Source organism: Platalea leucorodia (genome assembly GCF_965183815.1).
Source record: "Platalea leucorodia genome assembly, chromosome: 31".
Classification (NCBI taxonomy): Eukaryota; Metazoa; Chordata; class Aves; order Pelecaniformes; family Threskiornithidae; genus Platalea; species Platalea leucorodia.
In genome coordinates this window covers 1,019,302-1,046,509 of record NC_138853.1, presented here as the reverse complement: position 1 = coordinate 1,046,509, position 27,208 = coordinate 1,019,302, and the positions used below count along the sequence as shown (strand labels likewise).

The window sequence follows — 27,208 nt, the reverse complement described above, 5'->3', positions numbered from 1 at the left end:
TGCAGCTCTTGCACTTCTGGCTCTTCCTGGGCATCTACCTGGCTGCCCTCCTGGGCAATGGCCTCATCATCACTGCCATAGCCTGCGATGACCGCCTCCACACCCCCATGTGCTTCTTCCTCCTCAACCTCTCTGTTCTTGACCTGGGTTGCATCTCCACCACTGTCCCCAAAGCCATGGCCAATTCCCTGTGGGGCACCAGGGCCATTCCGTACTCTGGATGTGCTGCCCAAGTCTTTCTGTTTGTCTTTTAGATTTAAGCAGAATTGTATTCTCTCACCATCATGGCCTATGACCGCTAAGTTGCCATCTGCAAACCCCTGCACTACGGGACCCTCCTGGGCAGCAGAGCTTGTGTCCACACGGCAGCAGCTGCCTGGAGCAGTGGGTTTCTCAATTGTCTCTTGCACACTGCCAATACATTTTCACTCCCCCTCTGTCAAGGCAATGCTGTGCACCAGTTCTTCTCTGAAATCCCCCACATCCTCAAGCTCTCCTGCTGAGATGCCTACCTGAGGGAAGTTGGGCTTATTGTGGTCAGTGTCTTTGTGGGCTTTGGGTGTTTTGTTTTCATTCTTTTCTACTATATGCAGATCTTCAGGGCCGTGCTGAGGATGCCCTCACAGCAGGGACGCCACAAAGCCTTTTCCACGTGCCTCCCTCACCTGGCCGTGGTCTCCCTGTTTATCAGCACCTCATTTTTTGCCTACCTGAAGCCCCCTTCCATTTCCTCACGATCCCTCGACCTGGTGGTGGCAGTTCTGTACTCAGTGGTGCCTCCAGCAGTGAAACCCCTCATCTACAGCATGAGGAACAAAGAAATCAAGGGTGCCTTGTGGAAACTGATCCAATAGACACCATTTAATTGACAATAACCCGCCTCCCCTCCACTGCACATTTCCCAGAGTTTATCTTAGGCCATGAGTCTGATTTTTCTCTCATGATAATGCTCCTTAGAGATAATTTGCTGGGGTTATACTCCTTCTGTGGAGGTTTGATTCTGTTGTGCCTGACAACACACTGTCAGATGTGGCCTGTCAGATAGCAGCTCTTCAATAAAACGTCATCTCCTGGGCGCAGTGCCTGAAGTTCCTCCAAAGTTGCTTCCAAGAAAATGTCCAAGGTGTTTTTAGTTTAAAGTTTCTGTACTTCTTTCCTTCTCAGTGGTTTTGATGTTAACTAGTAACACTGAATTCCATTGGATTACAAGTTCTGGTTTTAAAGGCTCTCTTCTTGGTGTCCAATGGCAGGGGAGATGCTCCATCAGCTCCCCATTATGTCCTCAGGTTGCTTCATGTATGACAGGACTCATGGCATGTACCAGATTCTCTGGAAATGAATTTGGAGTGGGTGGGGAAAGGTTGAGAACTCACCATATTCCCTGGGGTTGGAATGAATGGAGACTCAGAAGGTGAAACACTGTCAAAGGTAAAGACCCCCAGAAATAAAGCAGTAAATCGAGGTATCCACGAAGAAGGACTCTGCAGTGCCATGGGAGTCAGTGGGGACTCAGCAGGCACAGGGAGGGGAGAGTGGAGAGCTGCAGGAGCTGCATGAGGACCCCCAGGGCAAGGACACTGGTGCTGTCCTGGGGAGTGGAGCTGGTGGCAGCAGAGGAGGGGGCAAATTCAGTCAGGGTTGGGGATCAGCTACAAGATGAATTCAGGACAGCCAGAGACTGCCCCTAGCCTCTGTTTCCTCATGCCCTTGGAACCAGCACCAGCCGTGGGGCTAATGGGGAGCCTGAGCCCTGCTGTCTGCCCCCCAGCAGCTGCTGTGGCCTTCAGAGGGGCTGGGGCTGTGGGGTGAGTGCCCAGAGCTCTGCAGCAGCCTGCGCTGGGCAGTGCCATGGAGCCAGCCCAGGCTGGGCTGCTCTGCTGGGCTGGGGAGAGGGCAGGGGAGGTGGGGAGAGGTGGGGAAGGTCTGGGCTGGGCTGGAAAGAGCCCGGGAGAGAAAAACACTAGTGCAGAGCTAAGGTGTGTGAGTGTGCAGGGTAGGGGCAGCCAGCACTCCCAGTGCAGAGCCAGGTGTCATGGTGAAGGAAGCAAGGCACCAAAGGTGCAGAAGAGAGAGTCCTGGTCTGTGCCATGTGTCCTGAACACCCCAGGGAAGCTGCCCCAGGAATTTGTCCCAGATGAGTCCCACGCACTGGCCATTTCCATCTCCGGCCATACACCCCAGCCCTGAGGAGGATCCTTTGCTGCATGGTCACCCCCATCCTCCTGTGAGGCTCAGTGATACCCAGCTCCACTGCCATTATTAATCAAAAGGAAAGTCGTTTCTTCCTGACACTCATTACACACCAAACCCCACCGCTCTTGCCACAGCTGGTCTCTCACTCAAGCCCTTTCTCAGACATCTCCAGCTGGATCAGGTGCTCATGGCCTGGTCATGACGAATATTGGATATTTCCATTGAGTGAGATCCCAAGTCAGAGGATTTCTTTACATTCAGTTTATAGGCTAAAGCAGCCCATGGTCTGCAGATATCTCATTGCCTTATCTCTGGCCAGAAACTTCCTTATTTCAACATCTGTCGATTGCTGATTATTATCCTGCCCAGTAATACAGTTAGAAGACTGGTTTCACCTTCCTAAAAACTTAGAATCATAGAACCATAGAATCGTTTAGGTTGGAAAGGACCTCAGAGATCATCAAGTCCAACCTGTTAACCTAACTGCCTGGTCCGCCTCTAAACCATGTCCCTAAGCACCGCATCCACACATTTTTTTGTGGGAATAAATGAGATAGTGTTTTACTTTGACGAGATGCAGCTGTGCCCTTGAGGCTTGTTACAAGCAAGTTTGTGAAAACTTAGAGGCAGCAAAATAAGGGAGAGATTGGATATATTCCTGAAAGAGGAATTAGCGTGCACCAGCTTCAAGAACCAATAAGTAACGCTGAAGAGACGCGTGGACAAAAGACAGTAGCCAATGAAATGGGTTTTGCTTGCTCGTGAACACTAGATCATATTATAAAAGGGATAGATTGTAAAAATAAAGTGTTATTATCATCAGCGCCATTGCCATTGCCATTGTCATTGTCCTTGTCGTCGTTGTCTTCGCTTGTCTTACTGCCTAAACTCATATGCAGAGTCCATGTTTAATTGCCACGTTTTTTGAATACTTCCAGGGGCTGTACTCCACTGCCATTATTAATCAAAGGGAAAGTCGTTTCCTCCTGACACTCATTACACACCAAACCCCACAGCTCTTGCCACAGCTGGACTCTCAGCCAAGCCTCTTCTCAGACAGCTCCAGCTCAATCAGGTGCTTGTCTCAAAAAATTTTGAAAATCTCCATTGACTGAGATCTCCCCAGCTGGCCTGGGTCCTGGCTCTGGTGTTTGGCTGCGAGGGATTTCTGATAAACCCAGCTCTCTCAGCCTCTCGTTCTCCATTATGTGATCCAGGCTCCAACCGTCCTTCTGACCTCCGCAGGAATCTCTCCAGTCTGTTAGGATCTTCCTTGTGCTGCTGAGCCCCAGACTGGACACAGCAGTCCTGCTGTGCTGGTCCTGTAGTGGGTTCGCCTTGGCCAGCAGCCAGACACCCATCCAGCTGCTCACTCGCACCCCCAGCTCAGAAGGACAAAGGGAGAAGATAAGATGGAATAGCTCATGCATCAAGATAAAGACAGGGAGATCACTTACTCATTACTGTCATGGGCAAAGAAGAGATGACTTGGGGAAGATCAACTGAATTTATTGCCAATTAAAAGAGATTCATATAAAGCATAGGAAAAATATTCAAGACCGTTTCCCCACCCCACTCCTTCTTCCCAGGCTCAAATTACTCCATTGCTCCCAATTCTTTTACCCACCCCAACCCCAAGAGTTGCTGGGGGGATGGTGAATGGGGCTTACGGTCAGCACAGACCATCTCTGCCACTCCTTCCTCCTCACACTTCTCCCCTGCTCCAGCGTGGGCCCTCTCCACAGGATCCCACGGTGTTTGCCATCAAGGCTATGTGCCTTGATTTCTTTCCATCTTACTTTTCTCCTTCACACTCACAGAATGAGAGAGATGTTGAGATTGGAAGGGACCTCTGGAGTTCATCAAGTGCAACTCCCCAGCTGAGACACGGTCAGCTAGAACAGGTTGCTGAGGACCTTGTCTAGGTGGGTTTGGAATACCTCCATGGATGGAGGCTCCTCAGCCTCTCTGGGGAACCTGTTCCAGTGTTTGACCACCGAGAGAGTGAAAAAGTGTTTTCTTGGGTTCAGATGGAATGCCATGTGTTTTTATCTGTGTCCATCAGTGCTTGTCTTGACAGTGGGAACTACTGAGAAGAATTTGGCTCCCTTGTCTTCATTCCTTCCCTTCAGCTATTTATGCACATTTGTAATACCCGCCAAGCAATGCTTTCTCCTGGAAAATTAGTGAATAAATATTCTTGTTCTAATTTTTCTCTGGAGCGCTCCATACAGGATAGACATGGACCTGGTGATGCGGGTCTAGGGAGGGCCCCAAAAGTGATCAGAGGGATGGAACACCTCTGCTGTGAGGAAAGGCTGAGAGAGTTGGGGTTGTTCAGCCTGAAGAACCAAAGCCTCTGCGAAGGCCTTCTTACTGCCTTTCGGCAATTAAAGGGGGCTTAGAAGAAAGGTGGGGACAGACTTTTGAGTAGGGCCTGTAGTGATAGGACAAGGGGTAATGCTTTCAAACTAAAAGAGGGGAGAATCAGACTAGATATAAGGAAGAACTTTTTTATGATGAGGGCAGTGAAACACTGGCACAGGTTGCCCAGAGAGGTGGTAGATGCCCCATCCCTGGAACCATTCAAGGTCAGGTTGGACGGGGCTCTGAGCAACCTGATCTAATTGAAGATGGCCCTGCTCACTGCAGGGGGGGTTGGACTAGATGACCTATAGAGGTCCCTTCCAACCCAAACCATTCTATGATTCTATGATAAGTACGGTGCTGGGATATCTTAGGTGATTGAGGAGCATTAGCTTTGAAAGCAGCTGGATGTGTTGCTTGGGGATTCACAGCTTGGGCAAATCCCCAGAAAACCACAGCTTTGTGTTAGAAGCAAAAGGCAGGGAGCACAAAGAGACATTTGTAAAGCCTAGGTACACAGTGAGGTGGGGAGTCTGGGGGGTGGCCAAAGTCTGCAGAACTGCTGCAGGCATGGGACAGCATGGGAGAGCCTGTTATGGGGATGACTGAGGGCCTTGGTGGGGACTTGCCCAACACAACCAAGGTCTCTCTCCTCTCAGCTATCAATATTGTCACTGCCACCAAGAGCCACGAGGGGACACCATTTCCTTACAGCCCCATGGCCTTGGTGCCTCCTCATCCCCCCCTAGAGTCCAGGCAGTCCTAGGGTTGTCCTGCACTCGTCATCGCACGCCCCCACATCACACTGCTCCATCAAGAGCCCTGAGCAACGCATGAGGAAAAGGATCTCCCTTCCCAGGTGCCAGGGATCAGAGCTTGCCCATCCTTCTGGATGAATCCCATCAAGGGCTGATGTGGCAGCAGAGCCACCTGCACATTGCCTTGGTCACCTGGAACCAGTGCTGACCTCTTGCAGTTTAAGGCAGTCCCCAGGGAGGGGTACCTCCACCCGTGCTTCCCTTCAAGGTGTCATCTGTGATGGCCCTCAGGGGGCCCACTGACACCCTCAGAGTCCTGGAGATTTGAATCACATTTTAAAGGCTTCTTCAGCGGCTTGTTCAATCTCCTTTCAGTAGCTGCAGTTCAGGAACTTGGCAGCAGAGGGCTCATGGAAATGCAGATACCCTAACATGCCATGGCCCTCTGCAGTTTTCTTTAACGCCTCCCTTCTTGTGTGGTTCATTAGGGAGAGTTCAGGAGTACAGTGTAAATGAGAAGATGTCAAAAACAAATAACATTTTAAAAAGATTTATGCATTTTCATTATTTTTCTGCTTACAGAATAAATGATATAGACAATCTCCAAGTCATATAGATCCCAAGGGTCTCATGATGAAGTATGAATACACAGGAGAAGCAAGACCCTTTCTGTCAGACACTCTAGAGACACTCTTCATCCCACCCACCCCACCCCAACCTGCCATTTCTCGCACTGGTCACCTGAAACTCACATCACTCATGTTAAAATCAAAGCTTTTCACACTCAGGCTGGAGCTGAATGTCTCAACTTCCATTTCCTTCTGCTTCCCTTGGAGAAGTGGCTGCACAGAGACACAGTTAACAAGAACAAAAACAACAAAAATGAAAAAGAATAGTTCAGTAAAAAATAAATTACATTCCTCAGCTGTCCATCAAGTCCACGTTGCCTCCACTAAATCCCACTTGTACTTTTGACGGGAAAATCTTCAGTGAGATTAGTAGGAAAGGGCAGAGAGAAAGACAATGAAGGAGTTGGCTACAGAGACAGTCAGGAGACAGGAGCAGCAAGCTTTCAACTGCCTGAAGCTCCAAGCAGCACCTGGGTACTTGGGAGGGGTCTGAGGGAATGGAGAGTAATGGGAGGAGGAAAACCAGAGGGACACTCAAAAAGGCATCTGTGCAGACAGTCTGCTGGAGAAGATGACTTGAGAAATGGTCAGCTGAATCAGGACATGTGGGAATACCTAGAAGATTAGTGAGATTCAGTACACTCCATACTGGACAGAGCAGTGGTCAAGCAAGTGCCGGGAAGATCAAGGTTTCTTCTCCCGAGAGCAGTACACATCCTGGAGAGTTTCATGATGGCAGCACAGGAAATCATTCTCTCTCTCTGAAAAGTATTCAAACATTTCAGCTGATGAAAATGTTCCCGTACTACATAAATGTTGAGAAAGTTGCCTCATCTTTGCAGGCCAAGCTCAGTTCCTGACCAGAAGCCTCCAGTGCCACTTCAGGAGGTCCTGGTGTGCCTGATACACTCACCTGGGACTGGGAGTGACCACAAGGGACCGTGGGAGACCTGGACCTTCCAATGGAAACTGCAGATGGAGGGTGACACCAGGCATTTGTGCTCCTGTAACTCAACCCACCCTGGTTTCCAAAATTCTTCTTAAAAAAAAAAAAAAGGCACTCCTATTTCTAAATGCCTCCATCTGAAGTGAGTCTCTGCACCCACTTCCTCTCTGCTGCCATTACCTATGGAGCTTCCCCATGAGTTCCCTCTTCACCCAAGCTGGTCTTGTCAGCTATGTACTCACTGCTGCTCTTTGTGGGTGTTTCTCTCGTTAAAGACAAGCTGTACTGAGTTGTGCTGCCCTTCACTGCTGCCCACGGGATCCCCACTAAAAGCCCCCTGAACAGGCCAAAGTCTTCCCCTCTCAGGTCTGACACCTGCACTCTGCTCCTCTCCCTCCTCAGGCTGCTCAAGAGCTGCACCCCCCGATTTCATGGTCACTACACTCTAGGATGACCCCGGTGTTCACATCCCTGACCACTCTTCATGGTTTGCAAGGACCTGATCCAGGTGAGCATCATCTCTGTTGGTCCAGCTGGTGGCTTTGCAAAGAAATTGCTCCAACACCCTCCAGAAACCTATTGGTCTGTTTTCACAGTGCTGCGTTCCCCCTCCAATGAATGTCAGGGTCGTGAAGGTCCCCATAAAGAGCCCCATGTCACTGATCTGGAGGCTTCCTTGAGTTGCTTAAGTAAGAGCCTGTCCACCTCCTCCCCTTGATCACCAGTTCCTTATCTCCCACCACAATGTCGCCCTAACTGGCCTCTCCTCCGATCCTCACCCACAAGGGCTCACCCAACCTGTTGACTTTCCCAGCAAGGAGCTCCATACATCCAAGCAACTCCTTCACACAGAAAGTATTCCTCTTCTGATGCTCCCAGCCTGTGCCTCGTGAAGAACCTGTATCCATCCATTGCAGCACGCCAGCTGTGGGAGGTGTCCCACTGTGCCTCAGAAGTCACAGCTTGTGACTTCACAGACCTCGGGGCTCCAGCTCCTCCTGGCTGTTCCCAGTCAGAGGAGAGTGTTGCACATCTGGGCTGCAGCCCCTGAGTTGTGGCTCCAGGCCAAGCTCAGCCTTGTCATGGTGAACAGGGACACCAAGCACCCAAGAGCCCATGTGCGCAAAAGCTTTGCTGCATGGCAGAGACATGCTGGAGTGGATGGCAGACGGCATTGTAAGAAAGACTTGAGGTGCCCCAAAAGAGAGCAATGCCTGCTGTCCCCAAGGTCCAAGAGAAACAGGGCTGGGTTGGGCAGCCCTGGCAGGAGAAGGCATGTCTGTCTGTGGTGTCTCTGCAGCCCTGGAGGGCCTTTGGTGGAGAGAGGCACTGATCTCCTGGAAGGACAAGGTGCTGCTGAAAGCATCCTTGGGTGTGGACATCCTGTGATCTACGCCCACTCCAAATTCACTGGGCTCTTTGCAGACTGTATCATCCAGAGGGTGAGTAAAGGATGGGGCAGAGGAGAACTAGAAGAAGCTGAGAACATAGGCCCACAAGTGGAGAGCCCAGTGCAATGTGCTGCTTATTCGTGCAGTGCCTTGCATCTGCTGGATAGAGATGGGACAGGGCTGGCCTCACTGCAGGGGTGGCAATCAGTCACTTGCACACAAGCACCAAAGGAATCTGAGATGGTGCCTGGGGTGTCTGTCACGCACCCGCTCGGAGAGGACATGGCTTTCCTGCAGGTCCTGTGCTGTCCCTGCCAGCCACAGGCAGTTTTGGTGGAGAGCCTTGGTGTCTCACAGAGCCCTACAGGCCTGTGTTTGGCCATTCAACGAGCAGCTGCCCTGAATTAGGTTAGGCTCCGTGGGGCTGTGTGAGACAACTCTTGTTACAGGCAATGGACAGCTAGTCAATCCAGCTAAGGGAGGAGAGAAAGAGAAAGACTTCCCTCTCCCTCTGGCACAGACCTCCATTTCGTCAGCTGGACACCTCTCTAGGCAGCCCTGAACAGCGTGAGTAGGGACAGGAGGTGATGTCCTAAATGTGGGCATCTGCTGTCATTTCAGCTGGCATCCTCACCAGGCTGCGGAGTGGTGCCCCCAGATGTTTCCTAGTCTCTCAGTACTGCTCCATTATCATAGAATACACATGGCACCTCAGATGTCACCAGGTGTTTGTGTGTGAACTCCTGGTCTCCATCTCCATCAGTGACCATGGGACCACAGAAAAGGAGTGCAGGTGCCTATTTATAGCAGACACCATGACTGAAACAAGAGGAATCTCACCTCCTGTGGGTTTGTGGCAGGCATGGGAGGGAGCTGAGGTCCCTTCCAGCCCCAGGACTACAACTCCAGGAGGAGATGCCTCCATTGCCTCAGCTGATTGCCTTCTCTCAGCATGGGTAAAGGAGATGCCTCCCTGCCAGTGCCCAGGTGTCCTGTCTGATGATGGGCCAAGGAATGGGGATTCTCAGACCTAACTGTGACTCTGAGAGGAGAAAGGGCACTGCTGCAAAGAAATGGCTCTGTGGAGGTGAGACAGGCAGCATTGGTGATTCCTTCAGTCTCTTCCCAAGCAGGTTCCTGCAGAGCCCCAGGGACACCTGGAGGGAGCGCCAAGTGGGGTGGGGGGCAGAGCAAGTGACGTCTTGGGCAGGTCCCCTCCTCCGGGGCTGAGACGGGCTCCTGTGGTGGAGGGAGCTCATGGGAAGCAGGCAGCAGTGCAGAGAGACAGCTCTGCCAAGGAGCAACTCCTCTGCCAAGCGCAGCAGGGCTCTGGGCAAAGGAGTAGGGCAGAGAGAGATTAAAGGCAGCGTGGAGTGGGAGGAGAGAGGAGAGCTGCAAGGGAAGAAATCTTTCCAGCCCTTGTCACGGTAAGTCTCTTGGTACAGGGCAATGCAGCTGCCATTCCTGGAAGGGTCTCCTAAAGCTATCACAGCCTACAGCCTCCAGGGTCTGTCAGGAGGCCTCCCAGCCCAGGGGCTCATGGTAGACAAGGGTGAAGGGGTGAAGGCAGGTTGTGCAGCCAGAGCTGCCCAGGGCATTTCAGAGGGGACTTTTCCAGAGGAAGACCACGGCAGGGGATCCCTTGAAGGTAAAGAGCTTTCCTGAGGCTATGCTTTCCGTTTCCTGCTGTTTCTGGAAAAAGGGGAAAGGCGCTGCTACCTTTGGAGAGGGAGCCTGAGAGTCCTGATCTGCTACACTGAGAGATCAGTAGGTCTGGTGGGAGGCAATTCAACTGCTTCCATCCCCTCCTCTACCTCCAGAGAGCACCAACATCAGCTTTGTTGTCCTTATCAGGGTTTGTCTGACCTGCTCCTCACTGCCTGCAAAGGAGGAGTACCTCTAGAGAGCACCTGGAACTGGGAGATTTCTTCAGGTCAGAGCTGAGCAGACAGGAGTTGGTGATGGGGTCTGCGATCCCTGACAGGGAAAACTTGGAGGGAGAAAACAGTTCCCACCGGGGATAGCTCCAGGCTGCAAACACATGGGCAGAGTGTTGTAGGAAACTCCAACCAGCAATGTCATGGGAGGGAGACTTTGGGAAGCTCCCTGTCATCCCCTCCAGTGCAGACACCTTCCTCTGAGCAAGACCCCTGCTCTCGTCTCCCACTCAGCAGAGCCTCTGCCCTCAAGGCTGTGTGGTCCAGGGCAGGAGGTGCCTCCTCTGCAGCCAGAGCTCTGGCACAGCAGAGGGGCATCTCCCCTGAACACGGGGCCGCTTCCCTGTGCAGGGCAAAGGGGCTGAGAGCGACTGCCCTGGGCTTTTGCTAATCGGGAGGTGCTGTGCTCTGCTGGGTGAGGAGAAGGCTTTCCTGAGTGCCCGGCTGCCTCTCCTCTCCTTGCTTCCCTTAGGAGGAGAGTCACAGAGCTTTTCTTTGTTTCTCCACCTGCTTGTGCTGCTCTTCTTCCTGCTCTTGGGCTCCCTGGCAGTAACAGTGGTGGTGTGGGGCAAGGGGTGGGGGTGCTGAGTGCCTGCTCTGGCCCTGACCTGGAGGGCGCTACCCTGGAGGTATTTCCATGGGACCAAGGTGCCCAAGCCCTCTCTTCATTTTCCAGGCTTGAGACACTGCTTCCCTGAGCAGACATCACCTTCAGACACCTGATCATGCTGGACAGGGAGTCCTGCGGGGCTGTGAGCATCACTCCAGAAGGGCACAGCTCTCTTGTAGGACCTTGGTGATGTCTGAGAGCACTCGATCTGCCCATAGTAGTCAGCATCCTTGTCCTCTCATCTCCATCATACTCTACAGAGCTGTGCTGGAAAGGAGAGGTGTTTTGAAATCTGCACCTGGAACAGCACCCCTCTGCTCCCAGCACAGTCCAGTTTTTTTTTTTTTTTGGAATAACCTCTGGGTGCAGTTGTCCTCCAGCTGGGAGCGGTGCAAGCACAGAGCAGCTGGGCACCAGGCTGATGGACAGAGCAGCCCTCCTGGATGGGAGCACTGACACAGCTTTACACTGACAGCAACGGGGCAACGGGGGAATTTCATCCTTTCCAAGAACATTTCCCAAGTGGGATGGGGGTGTCTGAATACTAAACCTCAGTGTACCGAGACACATTTGCTGCACCTCATCTCCCACCTTCCTCTGTGGAAGAAAGCATCCTGCGGAGCTTTCACCCTCTGCTCTAGTGCAGCACAGGGAACTCCTCCCCAGGAACCCTCCCTCCAAACACACTGGGCTGCTGCTGCCTCCATGGGTCATTGCTGTAAAGCAGGGCTGAGCCTCAAGGAGCCCCTGGGGAGAGGGCACAGCTCTGCACAGCCCACTCAGCCAACACAAACCAGAGCTGAAGCCTCAGAGCTGCATAACAGTCCCCCAGGAGAGAAAAGCTCCCTTAGGTATTTCTCAATGAAGGAATCAAATTTTGCTCAGAGAAGCTTCTCTGAACTTTTTCGTTTATCTCCTTTGGCAGTTTCCATGCCCAGAAGCAGCAGATGTCCAATGGCAGCTCCATGAACGAGTTCCTTCTCCTGGCATTCACAGACAGGCGGGAGCTGCAGCTCTTGCACTTCTGGCTCTTCCTGGGCATCTACCTGGCTGCCCTCCTGGGCAACGGACTCATCATTGCTGCCATCGCCTGTGACCATCGCCTCCACACCCCCATGTACTTCTTCCTCCTCAACCTCTCTGTTCTTGACCTGGGCTGCATCTCCACCACTTTACCCAAATCCATGGCCAATTCCTTCTGGGACACCAGAGACATCTCCTACATGGGATGTGCTGCCCAGCTCTTTCTGTTTGTCTTTTTCATGTCAGCAGAGTTTTGTCTTCTCACCATCATGGCCTATGACCGCTACGTGGCTATCTGCAAACCCCTGCACTACGGGACCCTCCTGGGCAGCAGAGCTTGTGTCCACATGGCAGCAGCTGCCTGGGGCAGTGGCTTTCTCCATGCTGTGCTGCACACTGCCAATACATTTTCACTAACCCTCTGTCAAGGCAATGCTGTGGACCAGTTCTTCTGTGAAATTCCTAAGATCCTCAAGCTCTCCTGCTCAGATGCCTACCTCAGGGAAGTTGGGCTTCTTGTGGTTAGTCTCTTAGTAGTATTCAGCTGTTTTGTTTTCATTGTGCTGTCTTATGTGCAGATCTTCAGGGCCGTGCAGAGGATCCCCTCCGAGCAGGGACGCCACAAAGCCTTTTCCACGTGCCTCCCTCACCTGGCCGTGGTCTCCCTGTTAGTCAGCACTGCCATATTTACTTACCTGAAGCCCCCCTCCATCTCCTCCCCATCCCTTGACTTGGTAACGACAGTGCTGTACTCGGTGGTGCCTCCAGCAGTGAACCCCCTCATCTATAGCATGAGGAACCAGCAGCTCAAAGGTGCTGTGTGGAAACTGATAACTGGATGTTTTTCTGGAGCAATAGACTGCCCATCGTCTTCTTCATAGCTGTTATAATGCAACTCATTCCAGGCCCAGCCTGTCTTCTGTATTTTTTGGTGGTGGTGGTGGTTTTAAACTTGGGATAAAGTTGTCGTCCCCTTTCTAATTCATTTTCTGCTTTTCTTTTCTGACTCAGTGGTAGTTTAAATGAGGAGCCATGCTCTCTGTGTGTTTAAACAAAACAAAGGGCCCTTCAGTGACTATTTTTTTACCTGAGATCCTTCCTGAAAGGCCTTTTTGGAGCTGCAGGAATGGTTCCTTTACGCATGGGTGGAGGGGAAAAGAGTCCCAGCATGGCAGCACTGCCAGGGAGCACCAACACCTTGTCTTCCAGGGCTGTTCTCTTGCCACTTCCACACTCTCTTTCTGATCCCTTGTGTTGGTGTCAGCCCTGAGTGCTCTGGCAGCTTGGTCATAGTCGTACTGCATGGTAGTCCTGTGACCGCAGGCAGGGAGAGGCAATGGGCACTTCTGTGACAGAGCTGGCCTCCATAACAGCATTTCCATAAAGAAACGTGCTTTCCTCAGACAGTGCCTGAAGGCTTAGGTGTTTTTCCAATTTTTTCTCAAGACCATGCCCAGGAATATGGCCTGTACATGGAAACACCAGTATACAGCTAAAGAATGTGAGTGTGCTGGGTTGGGGCCCACAGCAGTGTCCTCGCACAGCCAGGCCTCCTATGAGAGACCTGAAGAACCAGCAGAGCTGGGTCTGGTCTGTGCCTGTGTTCGCTGTGCACCCTAGGGAAGCTGCCCCAGGGCAATCATCCTGCACTAGCCCCTCACAACCACCGTTGCCAGCACTGGCCTCTCACTCCAGCTGGCAGAGGTTCTTTATCCCTCCATGGAAGGTCACCGAATGAGTAGGTCAGAAGTCCATGTTTGCATTGTAGAGAGGAGACGTAAGCATGCACATCATGTACATGAGGTGAGATGAACCTGAGTGAGCACAAATGCCACCAGCTCTTCCTTGGCGTTCCATGAAGGCCTGTGGGACAGACAGTGCCTCGAGGTCACTTCACGTTGGGAGTAACATCCCATGGGAAACCACCTGAATGCAGCACTGGGATGTGCTTCCTTGAGCCAAGGTCCCTGTGTCCATTCCTCATGACGAGGGGCATCTCAGGTGAGTGCAGAGCAGGGCGATACACCGCAGGGCTGAGGGGCCTCCCAGACTCTGGCAGTGGCAGCAGGAGGCCAGAGAGTCCCTATGACTCCTGCAGTGCCCTGCCTCTGTGTGTAAGAGGGAAAGACTGTGTCTCTGAACACCCCTGGGTGCATAAGGAGTCCATGAGGCCAGCTCAGATGTGGATGCCTGACAGAACCCTGCCCTTTCTGTGTGTGACTCCAGGAACAAACCCCCCTGGCCCAGTGAGATTCATCTCAGCTGCCTGGGACAGGCTCCTTGCAAGGGCTCGTGTCTGCTAAGTCACCCTTGCCTGTGATTCTGGATTGTGCTCTCAAAAGTGCCAGAGCAATCAGAGACGTTCTGAGGTCCCTGGAAAAGGCAGACACCAATCCCATCTTCAAGAAGGGTAGGAGCAAGATTTGGCAGAATTACAGACTGGTCAGCCTACCTCTTTCCCTGGGAAGGGGATGGGACACGCCCTCCTGCAGCCATTTCCAGGCACTTGAAGGACAAGAAAGGGATTGCTGACCCACAACAGGCAGGGGAAAGAAAGGCATGTTGTGTACGTGGAATTTTGCGAGGCCTTTGCCATGTATTCCCGTGGTGTCCTTATAGTCAGATTAGTGATACCTGGGCTGAAGAAGTGCACGTTGGGTGGGAAGTTGGCTGGATGATCAAGCCCAAATGTCACCAGTGGTACAAAGTCCTCTGGGCAGCCAGCTACTGATGGCATCCCTCAGTGACCAGCACTTGGGCCAACACTCTTGAACGTCTTTATTATCGCCCTGTATGATGTGATGGAGCGCACTTTCAGCTCCTTTCTGGGTGATGTAAAGCTGGTGGAGGCCTTGAACAACCTCATCTGGTTCACCCTGCCTTGAGCAGGAGAGTGAGGCAAGATGATGTTCAGGGCTCTCTTCAGACACGATTCATTCTATGACTCACTGAATCTTTCCCTTGGAGAGGTTTTTGAAGACAGAATAGGTGGAGGTCTGTGATGATCGCCCTGGGGCAGCTTGCTCGCGGTGTGCAGGGACTATGGCACAGACCAGGTCCTTCTCTGCTGGCCCTTCAGGTCTCTGCCAGGCCTGGCTGTGTGAGGACACTGCTGCATGCCCCCACCCTCCACACTCACACAGCTGAGCTGTACACTGGTGTTTTTATTTCCTGGGAACTTTCCAGCCCAGCCCCTCCCCAGCTCTCCCCACCTCCTCTGCCCTCTCCCCATCCCATCCCATCCCATCCCAGTAGAGCAGCCCAGTCTGGGCTGGCCCCATGGCAATGCCAGCCACAGGGTGCTGCAGAGCTCTGGGCACAGGAACAGGGTGCTCTTTTTATTTCTCCCCTCCACAGCCTTGGTGCCCTGCTCTTCTCCCTGGACACCCCTTCTCCCCAGGGAGCCTTTCCCCAGGTGAGTGCGTCCATGCTGGCCTGGCCGGCCGTTCCTGCACCCCTGGCCACGTTCCCCACAGGGCCCTGAGCTGGCGGTGCTGCTCTGCAGAGCGAGGGGACTGTGGTGCCCTGAGGCCATGGGGTGGCCCTGCACTGGCCATGCTGGTCAGGGTGAGAAGCAGACCCAGCCAGGCAGGGATCACTACTGCTCAGCCCCTTTCCCTCTTCCGCTTCCCAACTGGCCTAGGACCAAGGAAGGTGCTCAGTAGGACCCTGACACATTTCCATACGCCTCTGCGTTTGGCTGCTGCACTAAACCTGACATGTGGTGTTTCAGCTAGGGTGTCATGGATCACTCTCCAGTGTCACATCCCTTGACCTTCTGCTTGCTAACAGCCCATCCGGGGATTGCAGAGAAAGAGCGCCCTTGGATGCAGCCCATCCGCTCAGTAGACTCCGAAGGGGTGAGTGCTTAAGGAGCCCCTGACTTGATCTTCATCCACTGCTGGTTGTTCTCCTCCTCCTTGAGTCATGCCTGAGGGCACAAAGACCTGGGAGAGCTTGCTGGTGAAGACAGAGGAAAAGAAGACATCGTGTACTTCAGACCGAGCTGCATCTACTCTTGCTAAATTCAGCAGTGGCCCACTTCAGCTTTCTGTGGTTTTGTCATGGTTAAGGAAGATGTAGCAGCTTACCTCGTTGCCCTTTGACATCCCTTGCAAGCTTGACCTTTTGGGGAGCTTTGACTCGCCTAACAGAATCCTTATTTCTCCAGACAACGTTTCTAAACTCCTCCTTTGGAGCCTCTCCCTGCTTCCACCTCCTTGTGGGACTGGAGCTCAGCTGTGAGGTTCTTGTTTAGGTCAGTGGGTTTCCTGAGGTGAAGGGTTGTTTCCCTGTGTATCAGGACAGACCCTTCCTGTGCCCGGAGGAAGATGTCCTTCAAGGCCTCTCAGCTTTTGTAGGTTTTTCCCTTTCAGAGCTTCCTCTCCATGGGATCTCCTACTACCAGAGCCCTGAGCAGGACAATGTCTGCTTCTCTGAGATCCCAAACCTGAGCTCTGCTGGTCTCCACAGTCACCACAGGCAAGGCTGACACCTAAACATCCCTGACCAGCCCTGAGTCACCCTCTCGGCCAGCCTGAAAGCTCCGATAAGTTGACTCTGAGACTCTCCAGGACCCAATGGGACTGTTTGCACCGAAGCACTTTTCCCATCCAGTGAATGCAACTGTTGCTGATCTGGAGACTTCCTCGGGCTGCCTACAGAAGACTTTGTCCACTTCCTCACCCTGACTGAGTGGTTCTAACTCCCACCTTCATGTCACCTTCACTGGTTTCTCCTCTGTTCCTCACCCACAAACACTCACGCAGCCTGTCTTCTGCCCCACCATACATTCGACCTGCCCCATCCTTCATAGAGGGCATGCCCCGGTCTCATTATCCCACCTTCACCAACCACTCCCAATGTCTCCTAAAGAGCCTGTATCTAGCAATGAAAGTACCCAACGCTGTGCAACCTGTCCCACCACGTCACCGCAGTGTTTCCCTCAGAAGCTCTGTGATGGAATAAGGGGCTCCAGATGCTCCTGCCTGTGTCCCAGGCTGAGGACATTGGTGCACACTTCGGTTGCAGCAGCTCAGCAAAGGCTTCTCATGGAGAAAACTGGAACCAAGCACCCGGGACCCTAAACATGCAAAGGCTTTGCTTCAGAGCAAAGACGTGCTGGGAAGGATGGCAGGTGGCAATGTAATCATGAAATGAGATGCTCATGAAGACAACAAACCCTGCAGTCCCCAAGGCACAGAAATGCAGGCCTGGGCCATGATGGCCTTGCAAGAGAGAAGTTTGCTGCCTGAGCTGGCTCGGCAGCACCTTGTGCCAATCTCCAGGAACACAAGGTACCCCTGAGAAAGTCCCTAGGTGAGGTAAGCCTGCACTCCAGCAAGTCTGTGGACATCAGTGGCATGGGGTTTTTTTCAATATCATCAGGTAGGCGGGTAGAGGAGAGGAGAGAAGAGAACTGTCAGGGGTTGAGAGTACCGGGACATGAGTGGAGACCCTGGTGTGATGCGTCTCCCAATCTTGCAGCACATGTGGGTGTAGACGAGATGGACCTTGCCTCCTTGCCGGGGTGTTGGCATTCAGGTGCTGGCACAAAGGCACCGGACTCCTTTGGGAGGCCCTGCTGTGTCTGCCCAGACCCCCCTCCAGTGGGACATGGCTTTCCTGGAGGTCCTGTGCCATGTTTGCCAGCCACAGGCAGTTTCACTGGGCACCCCAGCCTCCCCTGGCATGGCACTAGAGGCCTTTCTGATGCCATTTAAAACAAAGCCTTGAAACAAGGTAGGTGCCTTCACTGCAGGGATGTGCACATGCCTGAAGTTTGCAGTGAGCTGAGCTCTAGGGAGTGCAGTGGATGGTGCTTTGAGACAGGTCTGACCCTCCTTCTCGTGCACTCCTCCTCTTGGTCAGCTGAAAGTCCAGGAGCTGCCATGGAAATGTGGGTCTGACAGATGTTCAGATGCCCTAAACATTGGGTGTAACCTGAGGTGGCCAAGGCACCCTCCCCACCAGCCCCACAGCTGATGCTCAGGCAGGTGTGGGTGTCCCAGGTCTGCTCCATCAGAGCTTGCAGACACATCCACAAGTCTTGGACCACCCCTGGCACCTCAAATGCCACCAGGAGTTTGTGTGAGAGCAGCTGACTGCCACCCCCCATCCACACGCATCCCCGTGGGTGCTCAGGGCAGGGGCTGGTCTGCAGACACCTATTTTGTGCACCCTGAGCTGAAGCAAGAGGAATCCCAGCGGCTGTGGGTCTGTGGGGTGCATGGTGGAGAGCTGAACCCCACTGCAGTCTCTGGCCTCCTCACCAGAGAGGAGACACCTTATGGGCTCTGCTGAATCCCTGTCCTGCACTGGGGGGGAAATGATCTCTGCCTGTCACTGCCGAGGTGTCCTGCCTGGCAACGTGATGGGGACAGGGGTAAAGGGATGGGAACATTTACACCTCTCGTAGACCACCACGTCATGTTTGAGAAAAACGCCACTTCTAAAATGCATCTCTCCAGCATTCAGAGAGGGACAGGCAGTGATGACATCAGTCTGTGTCAGCCCCTGCTCCCCAGGAGAGATCCTGCTGCCTCTCAGGCGCTGTCAGCCCTTAGAGCCCCAGGGACACCTGGAGGGAGCCCAGAGGGGCAGAGAAAGTGCTGCCTTGGGCTGGGCCTCTGCTGCTGAGCTGGGCTGGGCTCCTGGGATGGAGGGAGCTGATGGCAAGTGGGCAGCACTGCAGAGAGACAGCTCTGCCCAGGAGCAGCTCCTCTGCAAAGCACAGCAGGGCTGAGGGCACTGCCTGCAGGCACCAAGGGGAGAGGAGCAAGGCAGAGAGAGGTTGAAGGCAGCCTGGAGTGGGAATGCTTTGAGCTGAGAGCTCATTGTGGTAGAATTCTTCACATCCCTTGATAAGGTAAGTCCCTAGAAGCAGGGCAGTGAAGCTGCAGTTTCTGTAGGGATCTCCAAAAGCTGCTACATCCCACAGCCTGTGGGATCTTTAAGGAGGATTCTCACAGCTTCTCAAGGGTAGAGGAGGAAGACATGTTCCAGAGCAGGTTTTCCCTGTTGCACCATCAGAGGAACAGGGCATGCAGGCTGCCTTCCTCTGGGGATGACTGCAAGGATGTTAAGCTGGGTGCACAGCCAGGGATGCCCGGGGCTGTCCTTCAGAGCAGGGTCCCTGTGCCCCAGCGGTCTGTGTGCCAGAGTCAGTGCTCAGCCTGCCCGGGGAGCTCCCAGCGGCGCTGTGGGGAGAATCTGTGGGTGGAAGAAGGGACCCCTGGTAAGGCAGGGTCCTGCTGCTGTTGAGAGAGTGCTGCATGGGTCAGGGCTGCTCACAGTTCCAGTTCAGCCGCAGAATATTTCCTAAGGGATGTTTCAAGGAGAAGGTCCTGGCAGGGATTGCCATAAAGATAATGAAGATTTCCTCACTTTGTGTTTTCAGTTTCCTACATGGAGTGGGGGGGACAGTGGAAAAGGGATGAATGGAAAAGGAGCAGTCAGCTTTGATGTAAGCCACTGAGACAGCCGAGCGAGTGATCAGTAAGTCTGATGGGAGCCTCCTAAAGTGCCCTCAGCCACTCCTCCGCCTATGGACAGCACCAGCATCGCCTCTGCTGGACATATTGGTGCTAGTGACCTGTCGTTTCTTCTACATGCAAACAGGACCATGCACCCATCCCGTGCCCTGCAAACAGGCAGGTTTCTGTGGGGCCAAGGTGAGTGCACAGAGGTTGGGATGGGTCTGTGATTGCTGACAGGGAAAAGACATGGGACAGGGAAACACCTCCCAGCTGGACTGGCATGTTTGCCTACCTGAAGCCCCACTCCATCTCACCTTTGCTGGACTTTGTGGTGGCAGTGCTGTACTCAGTGGTGCCTCCAGCAGTGAACCCCCTCATCTACAGCATGAAGAACCAGCAGCTCAAGGATGCAGTGTGGAAACTGATAACTGGATGTTTTTCTGCAGCAATAAACTGCCCATGGTCTTCTGCACAGCCGTTGGTCATGGTTTAATTGTGATAATGTTGTCATCTCCTTTCTAATTCACTGGTTGCTTTTCTTACTGAGTAGCTGTGTAAATGACAAGCTGTTCTCTCTGTGTGTTTAAAGAAAATAAAGGGCCATTCACTGACTTTTTTTTTCCGGATATCCTTCCTCCAAGAACTTTTTGGAGCTGAAGAGACGTTTCCTGTATTCATGGGTGGAGAGGAAAAGAGTCCCAGCATGGCAGCACTGCCAGGGAGCACCAGCGCTTGGTCTTCAAGAGCTGTTCTCTTGCCACTTCCACACTCTCTTCTTGATCCCTTGTGTTGGTGTCAGCCCTGAGTGCTCTGGCAGCTTGGTCACAGTCGTGCTGCGTGATAGTCCTGTGACCGCAGGCAGGGAGAGGCAATGGGCACTTCTGTGACAGAGCTGGCCTCCATAACAGCATTTCCAAAAAGAAGGGTGATGTCCTCAGGGCAGTGCCTGGAGGCTTAGGTCTTCTTCCAAAGCTGCTGTCAAGAACAAGCTCAAGAAAGTGCTCTGGTGAGGAAAACACCAGTGAACATCCAAAATGTGTGAGTGTGCAGGGCTGGGGCACACAGCAGTGTCCCTTGCACAGCCAGGCGTCTAGGGACCAGCTTGAAGGACCAGCAGAGCAGGGTCTGGTCTGTGCCCGTGTTTGCCTGACACCCTGGGCAAGGTGCCCCAGGGCAATGGCCACAGACCAGCCCCTTGCAATCACCATTCCCAGCACTGGCCTCTCACTCCAGCTCGGAGAAGTTCTTTGTCCCTCCATGGAAGGACACCGAATGACTAGGTCAGAAGTCCATGTTTGCGTTGCACAGAGGAGACTTAAGCATGCACAGAGTGTGTGTGTGGGGAGATGAATCTGAGTGAGCCCAAATGCCATGTGTGTCAGAGCCATCAGAGAGGTTCTGGGGTCCTTGGAAAAGGCAGACACCAAACCTTTCTTCCAGAAGTGCAAGAAGGAAGACTGGGAGAATTACAGGCTGGTCAACGTCACCTCAGTCCCTGGGAAGGGGATGGGCCAAATACTGCTGCAGCCAATTCCAGGTACTTGTAGGACAAGAAAGGGATTGCCGAACCTGTATGGGTAGGGGAAAGAGGGGGATGTTTTGTACGTGGGCCTTAGCAAGGGTTTTGACATGGTTTCCCATAGCCTCTTTATGGCCACATTGGTGATACCTGGACTGAAGAAGTGGGTGATGTAGTGGGTGGGAAGGTGGCTGGTGGATCCAGCCCAAATGTCAGCAGTGGTAGAGTCCTCCTGGTGGCCACTTCCTAGTGGCATCCCTCAGTGCAAGCACTGGGGCCAACACTCTGGAGTGTCTTCATTAACTCCCTGGATAATGTGCTGGAGTGCCTTTTCAGCTCCTTTGTGGATGATGCCAAACTGGGCAGAGCCCTTGAGCAACCTCATCTTGTGCAACCTGCTTTGAGCAGGATAGCTGGACAAGGTGATGTTCAGGGGTCTCTTCCAAGCTGAGTTATTCTAGGATTCAATGACTCTTTTCCTTGGAGAGCTTTTTGAAGACAGAAGAGAAAGAAGAGGAAGGGAAAAAAAGAGAGGCAGAAGTAGAGATATTAAATGCACCAGTATAAAGACAGCAGATCCTCTGAGGAACATTTCTCTACTCAAACCATTGGTAGGAAATCTATTAGATAAATTTGATGAAACAAGCCTACTTTTATCTGCTAACATACTGGGCCACAATGAGGATGATGGCTGGGTACAGTATCATGTGGTCAAATGTGTCTCGGGAACTCATAATCCATCAGGAAGCCAATGGCTGTGAAGGGTGCTGTGAGGTCACTTCTGCCTCTGGAGGTGAGAGGCCAACAGCAGGAATGTGTCTGGGAAAGGCACTGTGAGGTCACTTCTTCCTGAAACAGCCGATAGGTCAGCCCTTGACTCGTGGCTGGGATATGTGCTTCTAAACTCACATCTGCCATCAGAAGGCACCTGGTTGGCACATTGGCTGGGAGACCCCCTCTGCCGAAGGACCTAGGCTCAGTGCAGGAAGGGGGCTTGTATTTTGGCTGTCCTGTCTCTTCTGCCTGAGTACAGGATGGGACAGCAGCAGGCACGCAGCTCTGTCTTGTCTATCCAAGAAGCCTAAAGGCTCGCAGCCTTGGAAGGTCATGGTGAGGTTACTTCTGTCTGGTCAGATGAAGGGCTGCAAGAAAGCTGATGGGTTGGGGTGCCTGCTTGCAAGGTTGTTTCCCATGTGGTTGTTGGAAAGAGCAGGAGAGAGAAACAGTGCCACACAGTACGGCTTGGATGGTGGAGATTGGACATGAGGAGGAAGAAGTGTCACTCCGAGGGTTGTGCTGTGGTAGATGAAGTCCTCCAGAAGGAGTATGAGGTCATTCCGTCTCCTTGTGTTTCAAGGAACAGAGTGTGAGGGTTGTCCTGGTTTCAGCTGGGATAAGAGTTAATTTTCTTCTCAGTAGCTGGTAGAGTGCTGTGTTTTGGATTTAGTATGAGAATAATGTTGATAACACACTGATGTTTTAGTTGTTGCTAAGTAGTGCTCACACCAGTCAAGGACTTTTCAGCTTCCCATGCTCTGCCAGGTGCACAAGAAGCTGGGAGGGGGCACAGCCAGGACAGCTGACCCAGACTGGCCAAAGGGCTATTCCATACCATATGACATCATGCTCAGTATATAAACTGAGGAGAGCTGGCCGGGGGGGAAGGCGATCGCTGCTCGGGAACGGGCTGGGCATCGTCGGTGGGTGGTGAGCAATTGTGTCGTGTATCACTTGCTTTATATTATTATTATTGTATTATATTATTATTATTATTACTACTATTCTATTTCATTTTACTTCAATTATTAAACTGTTCTTATCTCAACCCACGAGTTTTTCTGACTTTCACCCTATCAATTTTCTCCCCTACCCCACACGGCGGGGGGGGAGAGTGAGAGAGCGGCTGTGTGGTGCATAGTTGCTGGCTGGGGTTAAATCACGACAGGGTGGATAGCCGTCAGTGAATGTATGGAAATGGCAGGGTGAGAGCAAGGTGAGGAAGCGAGATGGGTGTCTGCAGCCTGCAGGGCAAAAGAAGCAGCTGTGGGACAGCGTAGGACAAGCTGTGGTGGAGATGGCAAAGAGCACTGGCAAGGCTGGAAGTCGCCAAGAGAACCCAAGGCTTTGTCCCCCTGGCTATAGCAATCATCTCTGTTACCAAGGCCTATGAGGAGACATGTTGTCCTAAGGCACTGGGGGGGCCTCATTGCCTCCTTGCACACCCCCAGTAAGGCTGGGAGCTGCCATAGCCTTGTCCTGCACTCAGCATCACCCCCCCACATCCCACTGCCCCAGGAAGAGCCCTGAGCAATGCATGAGGGACAGGACCTGCCTTCCCCGGGGCTGGGGGTCAGAGCTTGGCCTTTCTGCTTCATAAAACAAAGCCAGGGTTTGCTCAGCATCTGAGCTGCCTGCACATTCCCTTTGCCTCCGTGCAATCATGGCCTCCAATTCTCTGCTCTAACGAGTCCCTGGGGAGGCTTTGCCAGTAATGGCCCTCAGTGGGGCTTATGAATACTTCAAGGTACTTTGGGTTTTGCTTTTGATGCTGACTCTTGGAGAGGTCTGTGCAATCATCTCCTCTCAGTGCCTGAAGCTGAAGGACTCAGCACAAATACTCCATGGGGCTCACTGAAAGAAAGCAAGCCCTAATGAGCCATGTCTCTTCCTGTAAGTTTCATCAAGTCTTCAAGAGTCGTACAGATAATTGGAGCTGTTTCCTAGCGTAGTCATGGGGAAAGATTTCAAAGAGCTTGTAATAAAAATGAAGTTTGCTTTTAAAGGATGTATTTTATTACATTTCAGTTTAGAGAAGAGGTGACAGCAGCATTCTCCAATAGATATCGATGCAGGGTCTCTCCTCAAGAGGTCTGGGCAGGTAGGAGAAGCTGTCCCTTGAGCTCTGACAACTTCCCACCTCACCTCCCCAACCCCACCATTTCTCTCCTTGCCCACCTGGGACTTTTCCTTACAGCAGACTTCTCCACTGATCTCTGCAGCTGGATGGTACAGCTCCTTTGCACCATCTCCCCCCTGCTCTCCTTAGAGACCTGGCTGCACACAGGCACAGGAGGGTTTTTCCTATTTGCAAGCAAAGGAAAAGTCAAGCATGGCCAAGTTCCATAAAGAAAACAGACTCTGCAAGCATCTGCTAAGTCCAAGCTGCCTCTAATGAAGTTGCCTTTCTACAGGGGATGATCTTAGGAGAACTATTTCAGGTAGGGAGATCCAAAGAAGAGAGATATAAACATAATTAAAGAGTTGGCTAAGGAGACAATTAGACTGCTGAAAGAGAGGCAAACATTTAAGTAAGTCCCTGATGTCAAAGCAGCAAATGGATGGGTGAGAGGAATCTGAAGAAACCAAGAGTAAGGGGAGGAGAAACCTGGAGAATGAGGGAAAGGGCTTTTGTCTAGGCAGTCTGCATCTGAAAAGATGACGTTAGAAATGGTTCTTCTATCAAGAGAGGTGAAAAGATATGGAAGATAAAAATTAAATTAATATACATAATTTTAATTTATTTTGATAATTTAAATTTAAACTTAATTTGAATAAAAATTCAGTACACGGTATAACAGGAAGAACAGTGGTAATGAAGTGACACTGGAAGATTGATATTTCTTTGGAATATCCCTTTTGAAAGGTCATGGGACTGGTAGAGGTCTCTTGGGAGTGAGGACAAGCCAATGCTGCACCCATCTTTGAAACAGGCCAAAAGCGCAACCCCGGGAACCCCAGGCTATACAATCTCACTTGGGGGAGGAGTGAGCCTTCCCATGAGTGCTCTTGGGGGACATTGCTGGGCACCTCAAAGAGCAGAAGGTGTCCAAATGCAGTCAGCATGGATTATCCAAGGGTAAATCCTGCCTCACCAACCTGATGGCCTTCCTGATGAAGGAACTGCTTTTATGCACGAGGGGACAACAGTGGATGTCCTTTACCTCCGCTCCAGCAAGACTTTTGGCATGGTCTCCCTCAATATCCTGGTACACATATTGGGCCATTACAGTCTGGATGGGTCGACAAAGAGATGGGTGAAACCCCAGTTGGAGGGTGAGGCTGAGAGAGCAGTGGAGAAGGGGTCATACCCTACCTGGAGGCCAGTGGGCCATAGTGGGGCATTGTGGGGCAGCACAGGGGCCTCTCCTGAGCCCTGTGCAGTTTAACACCTGTATCCATGACCCGGAGGAGGCAACTGTCACCACGTCTGTGGATGGCACTAAATTGGGAGGACCATTCCTGTGCCCTAGGGATGCCATTCAGGGCAAACCTGACAGGCACAAGGACTGTCCCATCAGGAACTTCATAAGACAGAAGATGGATGAAGGCCAGGCCCTGTGCCTGGGAGAGCCTAACAGCCTGCAGTTGCAGAGCCTGGGGATAGCCTGGCTGGGGAGCAGCTCTGCGGAAAAGGCTGTGGTGGTGGTGGGGGACAGACGGCAAAACATGACCCAGCAGTGCGCCCTGGTAGCAAAGGCAGCCGTCAGGGTCCTGGAGTCCTTAAAAACCAGAACTTGGATTCCAATGGAACTTGGATTCCAGTGGAACCCAGTGTTACCTTGAGCTTAACCCCAAAACCACTGAGAACAAAAGGAGAACAGAAAATATAGGAGACGAATTCCTTAGACATTTTCTTGGAAGCAACTCTGGTGGAAGAGCCCAGCCTTCAGGCACTGCACCCAGGAGATCCCCTTTTATTGAAGAGTTGCAATCTGACAGGCCACATCTGACACAGTATTGTGCAAGGGTCAGACTCAGCAGGATGAAATCTCCACACAGAAGGAATATAAACCCAGAAAATTATCTCAAAGTAGAATTATGAAAAGAGAAGAAAGCAGACTGATGGCATAAAATAAACTCTGGGAAATGTGCAGAGGAGGGGAGGCAGGTTATTGTCAGTGAAACAGCACCGATTGGATCAGTTGACATACTGCATCCTTGATTTCCTTGTTCCTTATGCTGTAGATGAGGGGGTTCATTGCAGGGGGCACAACCGAGTACAGCACTGCCACCACCAGGTCTAGAAATGGTAAGGAGATGGAGGGGGGCTTCAGGTAGGCAAAAAATGAGGTGCTGATAAACAGGGAGACCACAGCCAGGTGAGGGAGGCATGTGGAAAAGGCTTTGTGGCATCCCTGCTCAGAGGGGATCCTCAGCACAGCCCTGAAGATCTCCACATAGGACAGAACAATGAAAACAAAACATCCCAAAAAAAGAAAACCACTACCCACAAGAAGCCCAATCTCCCAGAGGTAGGAGTGTGAGCAGGAGAGCTTGAGGATGTGGAGGATTTCACAGAAGAACTGGTCCACAGCATTACCATGGCAGAGGGGTAGTGAAAATGTATTGTCCATGTGCAGGAGAGCATAGAGGAACCCAGTGCCCCAGGCAGCTGCTGCCATGTGGACACAAGCTCTGCTGCCCAGGAGGGTCCCATAGTGCAGGGGTTTGCAGATGGCAACATAGTGGTCGTAGGCCATGACGATGTGAATAAAATACTCTGCTGAAATCAAAAGTTACAATATGAAAACTTGGGCAGCACATCCTGCATAGGAGATGTCCCTGGTGTCCCAGAGGGAATTGGCCATGGATTTGGGGACAGTGGAGGAGATGGAGCCCAGGTCAAGGAGAGAGAGGTTGAGGAGGAAGAAGTACATGGGGGTGTGGAGGTGGTGGTCGCGGGCTACAGCGGGGATGATGAGGCCATTGCCCAGGAGGGCAGCCAGGTAGATGCCCAGGAAGAGCCAGAAGTGCAAGAGCTGCAGCTCCTGTGTGTCCACGAAGGCCAGGAGGAGGAACTGGGTGATGGAGCTGCCGTTGGACATTGTGTCCTTCTGCTCCTGGGGATCTGTTCAAGGAGGTAAAAGAAGTCTGAAGTTAGGGCAGACTGGTTTGTGAAAAATCTACTGATTTTCTTATAGAAAGTGCCCAAAGAGCCTTTCACTTTTCAGGAAGAGCTTTGGTGAGCTCTGGTTGGTGCTGGCTGAGGGTGCCTCAGGGAGCAGCAGGCTCTGCTGGGGGCTCTAAAGGGGTCAGTCCTGCCCTACAGCAATAAGGAAACAGTAACATGGGGTGATCTCAGATGTGATATCGAAGAGCTTTTCAGCATTGTGGCTCCCAATTCACCTGACTGAAGAGCAGAGCTGTGGGGAGTTTGGGTTGTGCCTTCTGTTGTAGTTGCCCCAGCACAGCTGAGGAGTGGTTTGAATGCAGCAATGCCTGGCATTTCTGCTGCACTGCAAGGGAAACCTTGTGGGTGCTGAGATTGGGCACAGGGACTGTCCCTTAGTGCAGAGTGAGGACAGCCGCTCTGTCCATCAGCCCTGCTCTCAGCTGCCCTGTGCTGACAGGTCTTTC

At 52.3% G+C, this 27,208-nt stretch overlaps 1 protein-coding gene and 1 pseudogene across 2 annotated transcripts; one reads left to right on the top strand and one right to left on the bottom strand.

The window, feature by feature from the left end:
• Positions 1 to 11,778: 11,778 nt before the first annotated feature.
• On the top strand, positions 11,779 to 12,735 carry LOC309601316 (olfactory receptor 14A16-like; the record flags this gene model as incomplete). The annotated part of the gene is made up of 1 exon (XM_082334258.1): positions 11,779 to 12,735. The coding sequence occupies one exon, from the start codon at positions 11,779 to 11,781 to the stop codon at positions 12,733 to 12,735; it is 957 nt and encodes a 318-aa protein (XP_082190384.1).
• A 13,011-nt stretch (positions 12,736 to 25,746) lies between these two features.
• On the bottom strand, positions 25,747 to 26,676 carry LOC309601315 (olfactory receptor 14A16-like; annotated as a pseudogene). The gene has a single exon. The product of its transcript is annotated as an olfactory receptor 14A16-like (transcript).
• Between the last annotated feature and the right edge of the window lie 532 nt (positions 26,677 to 27,208).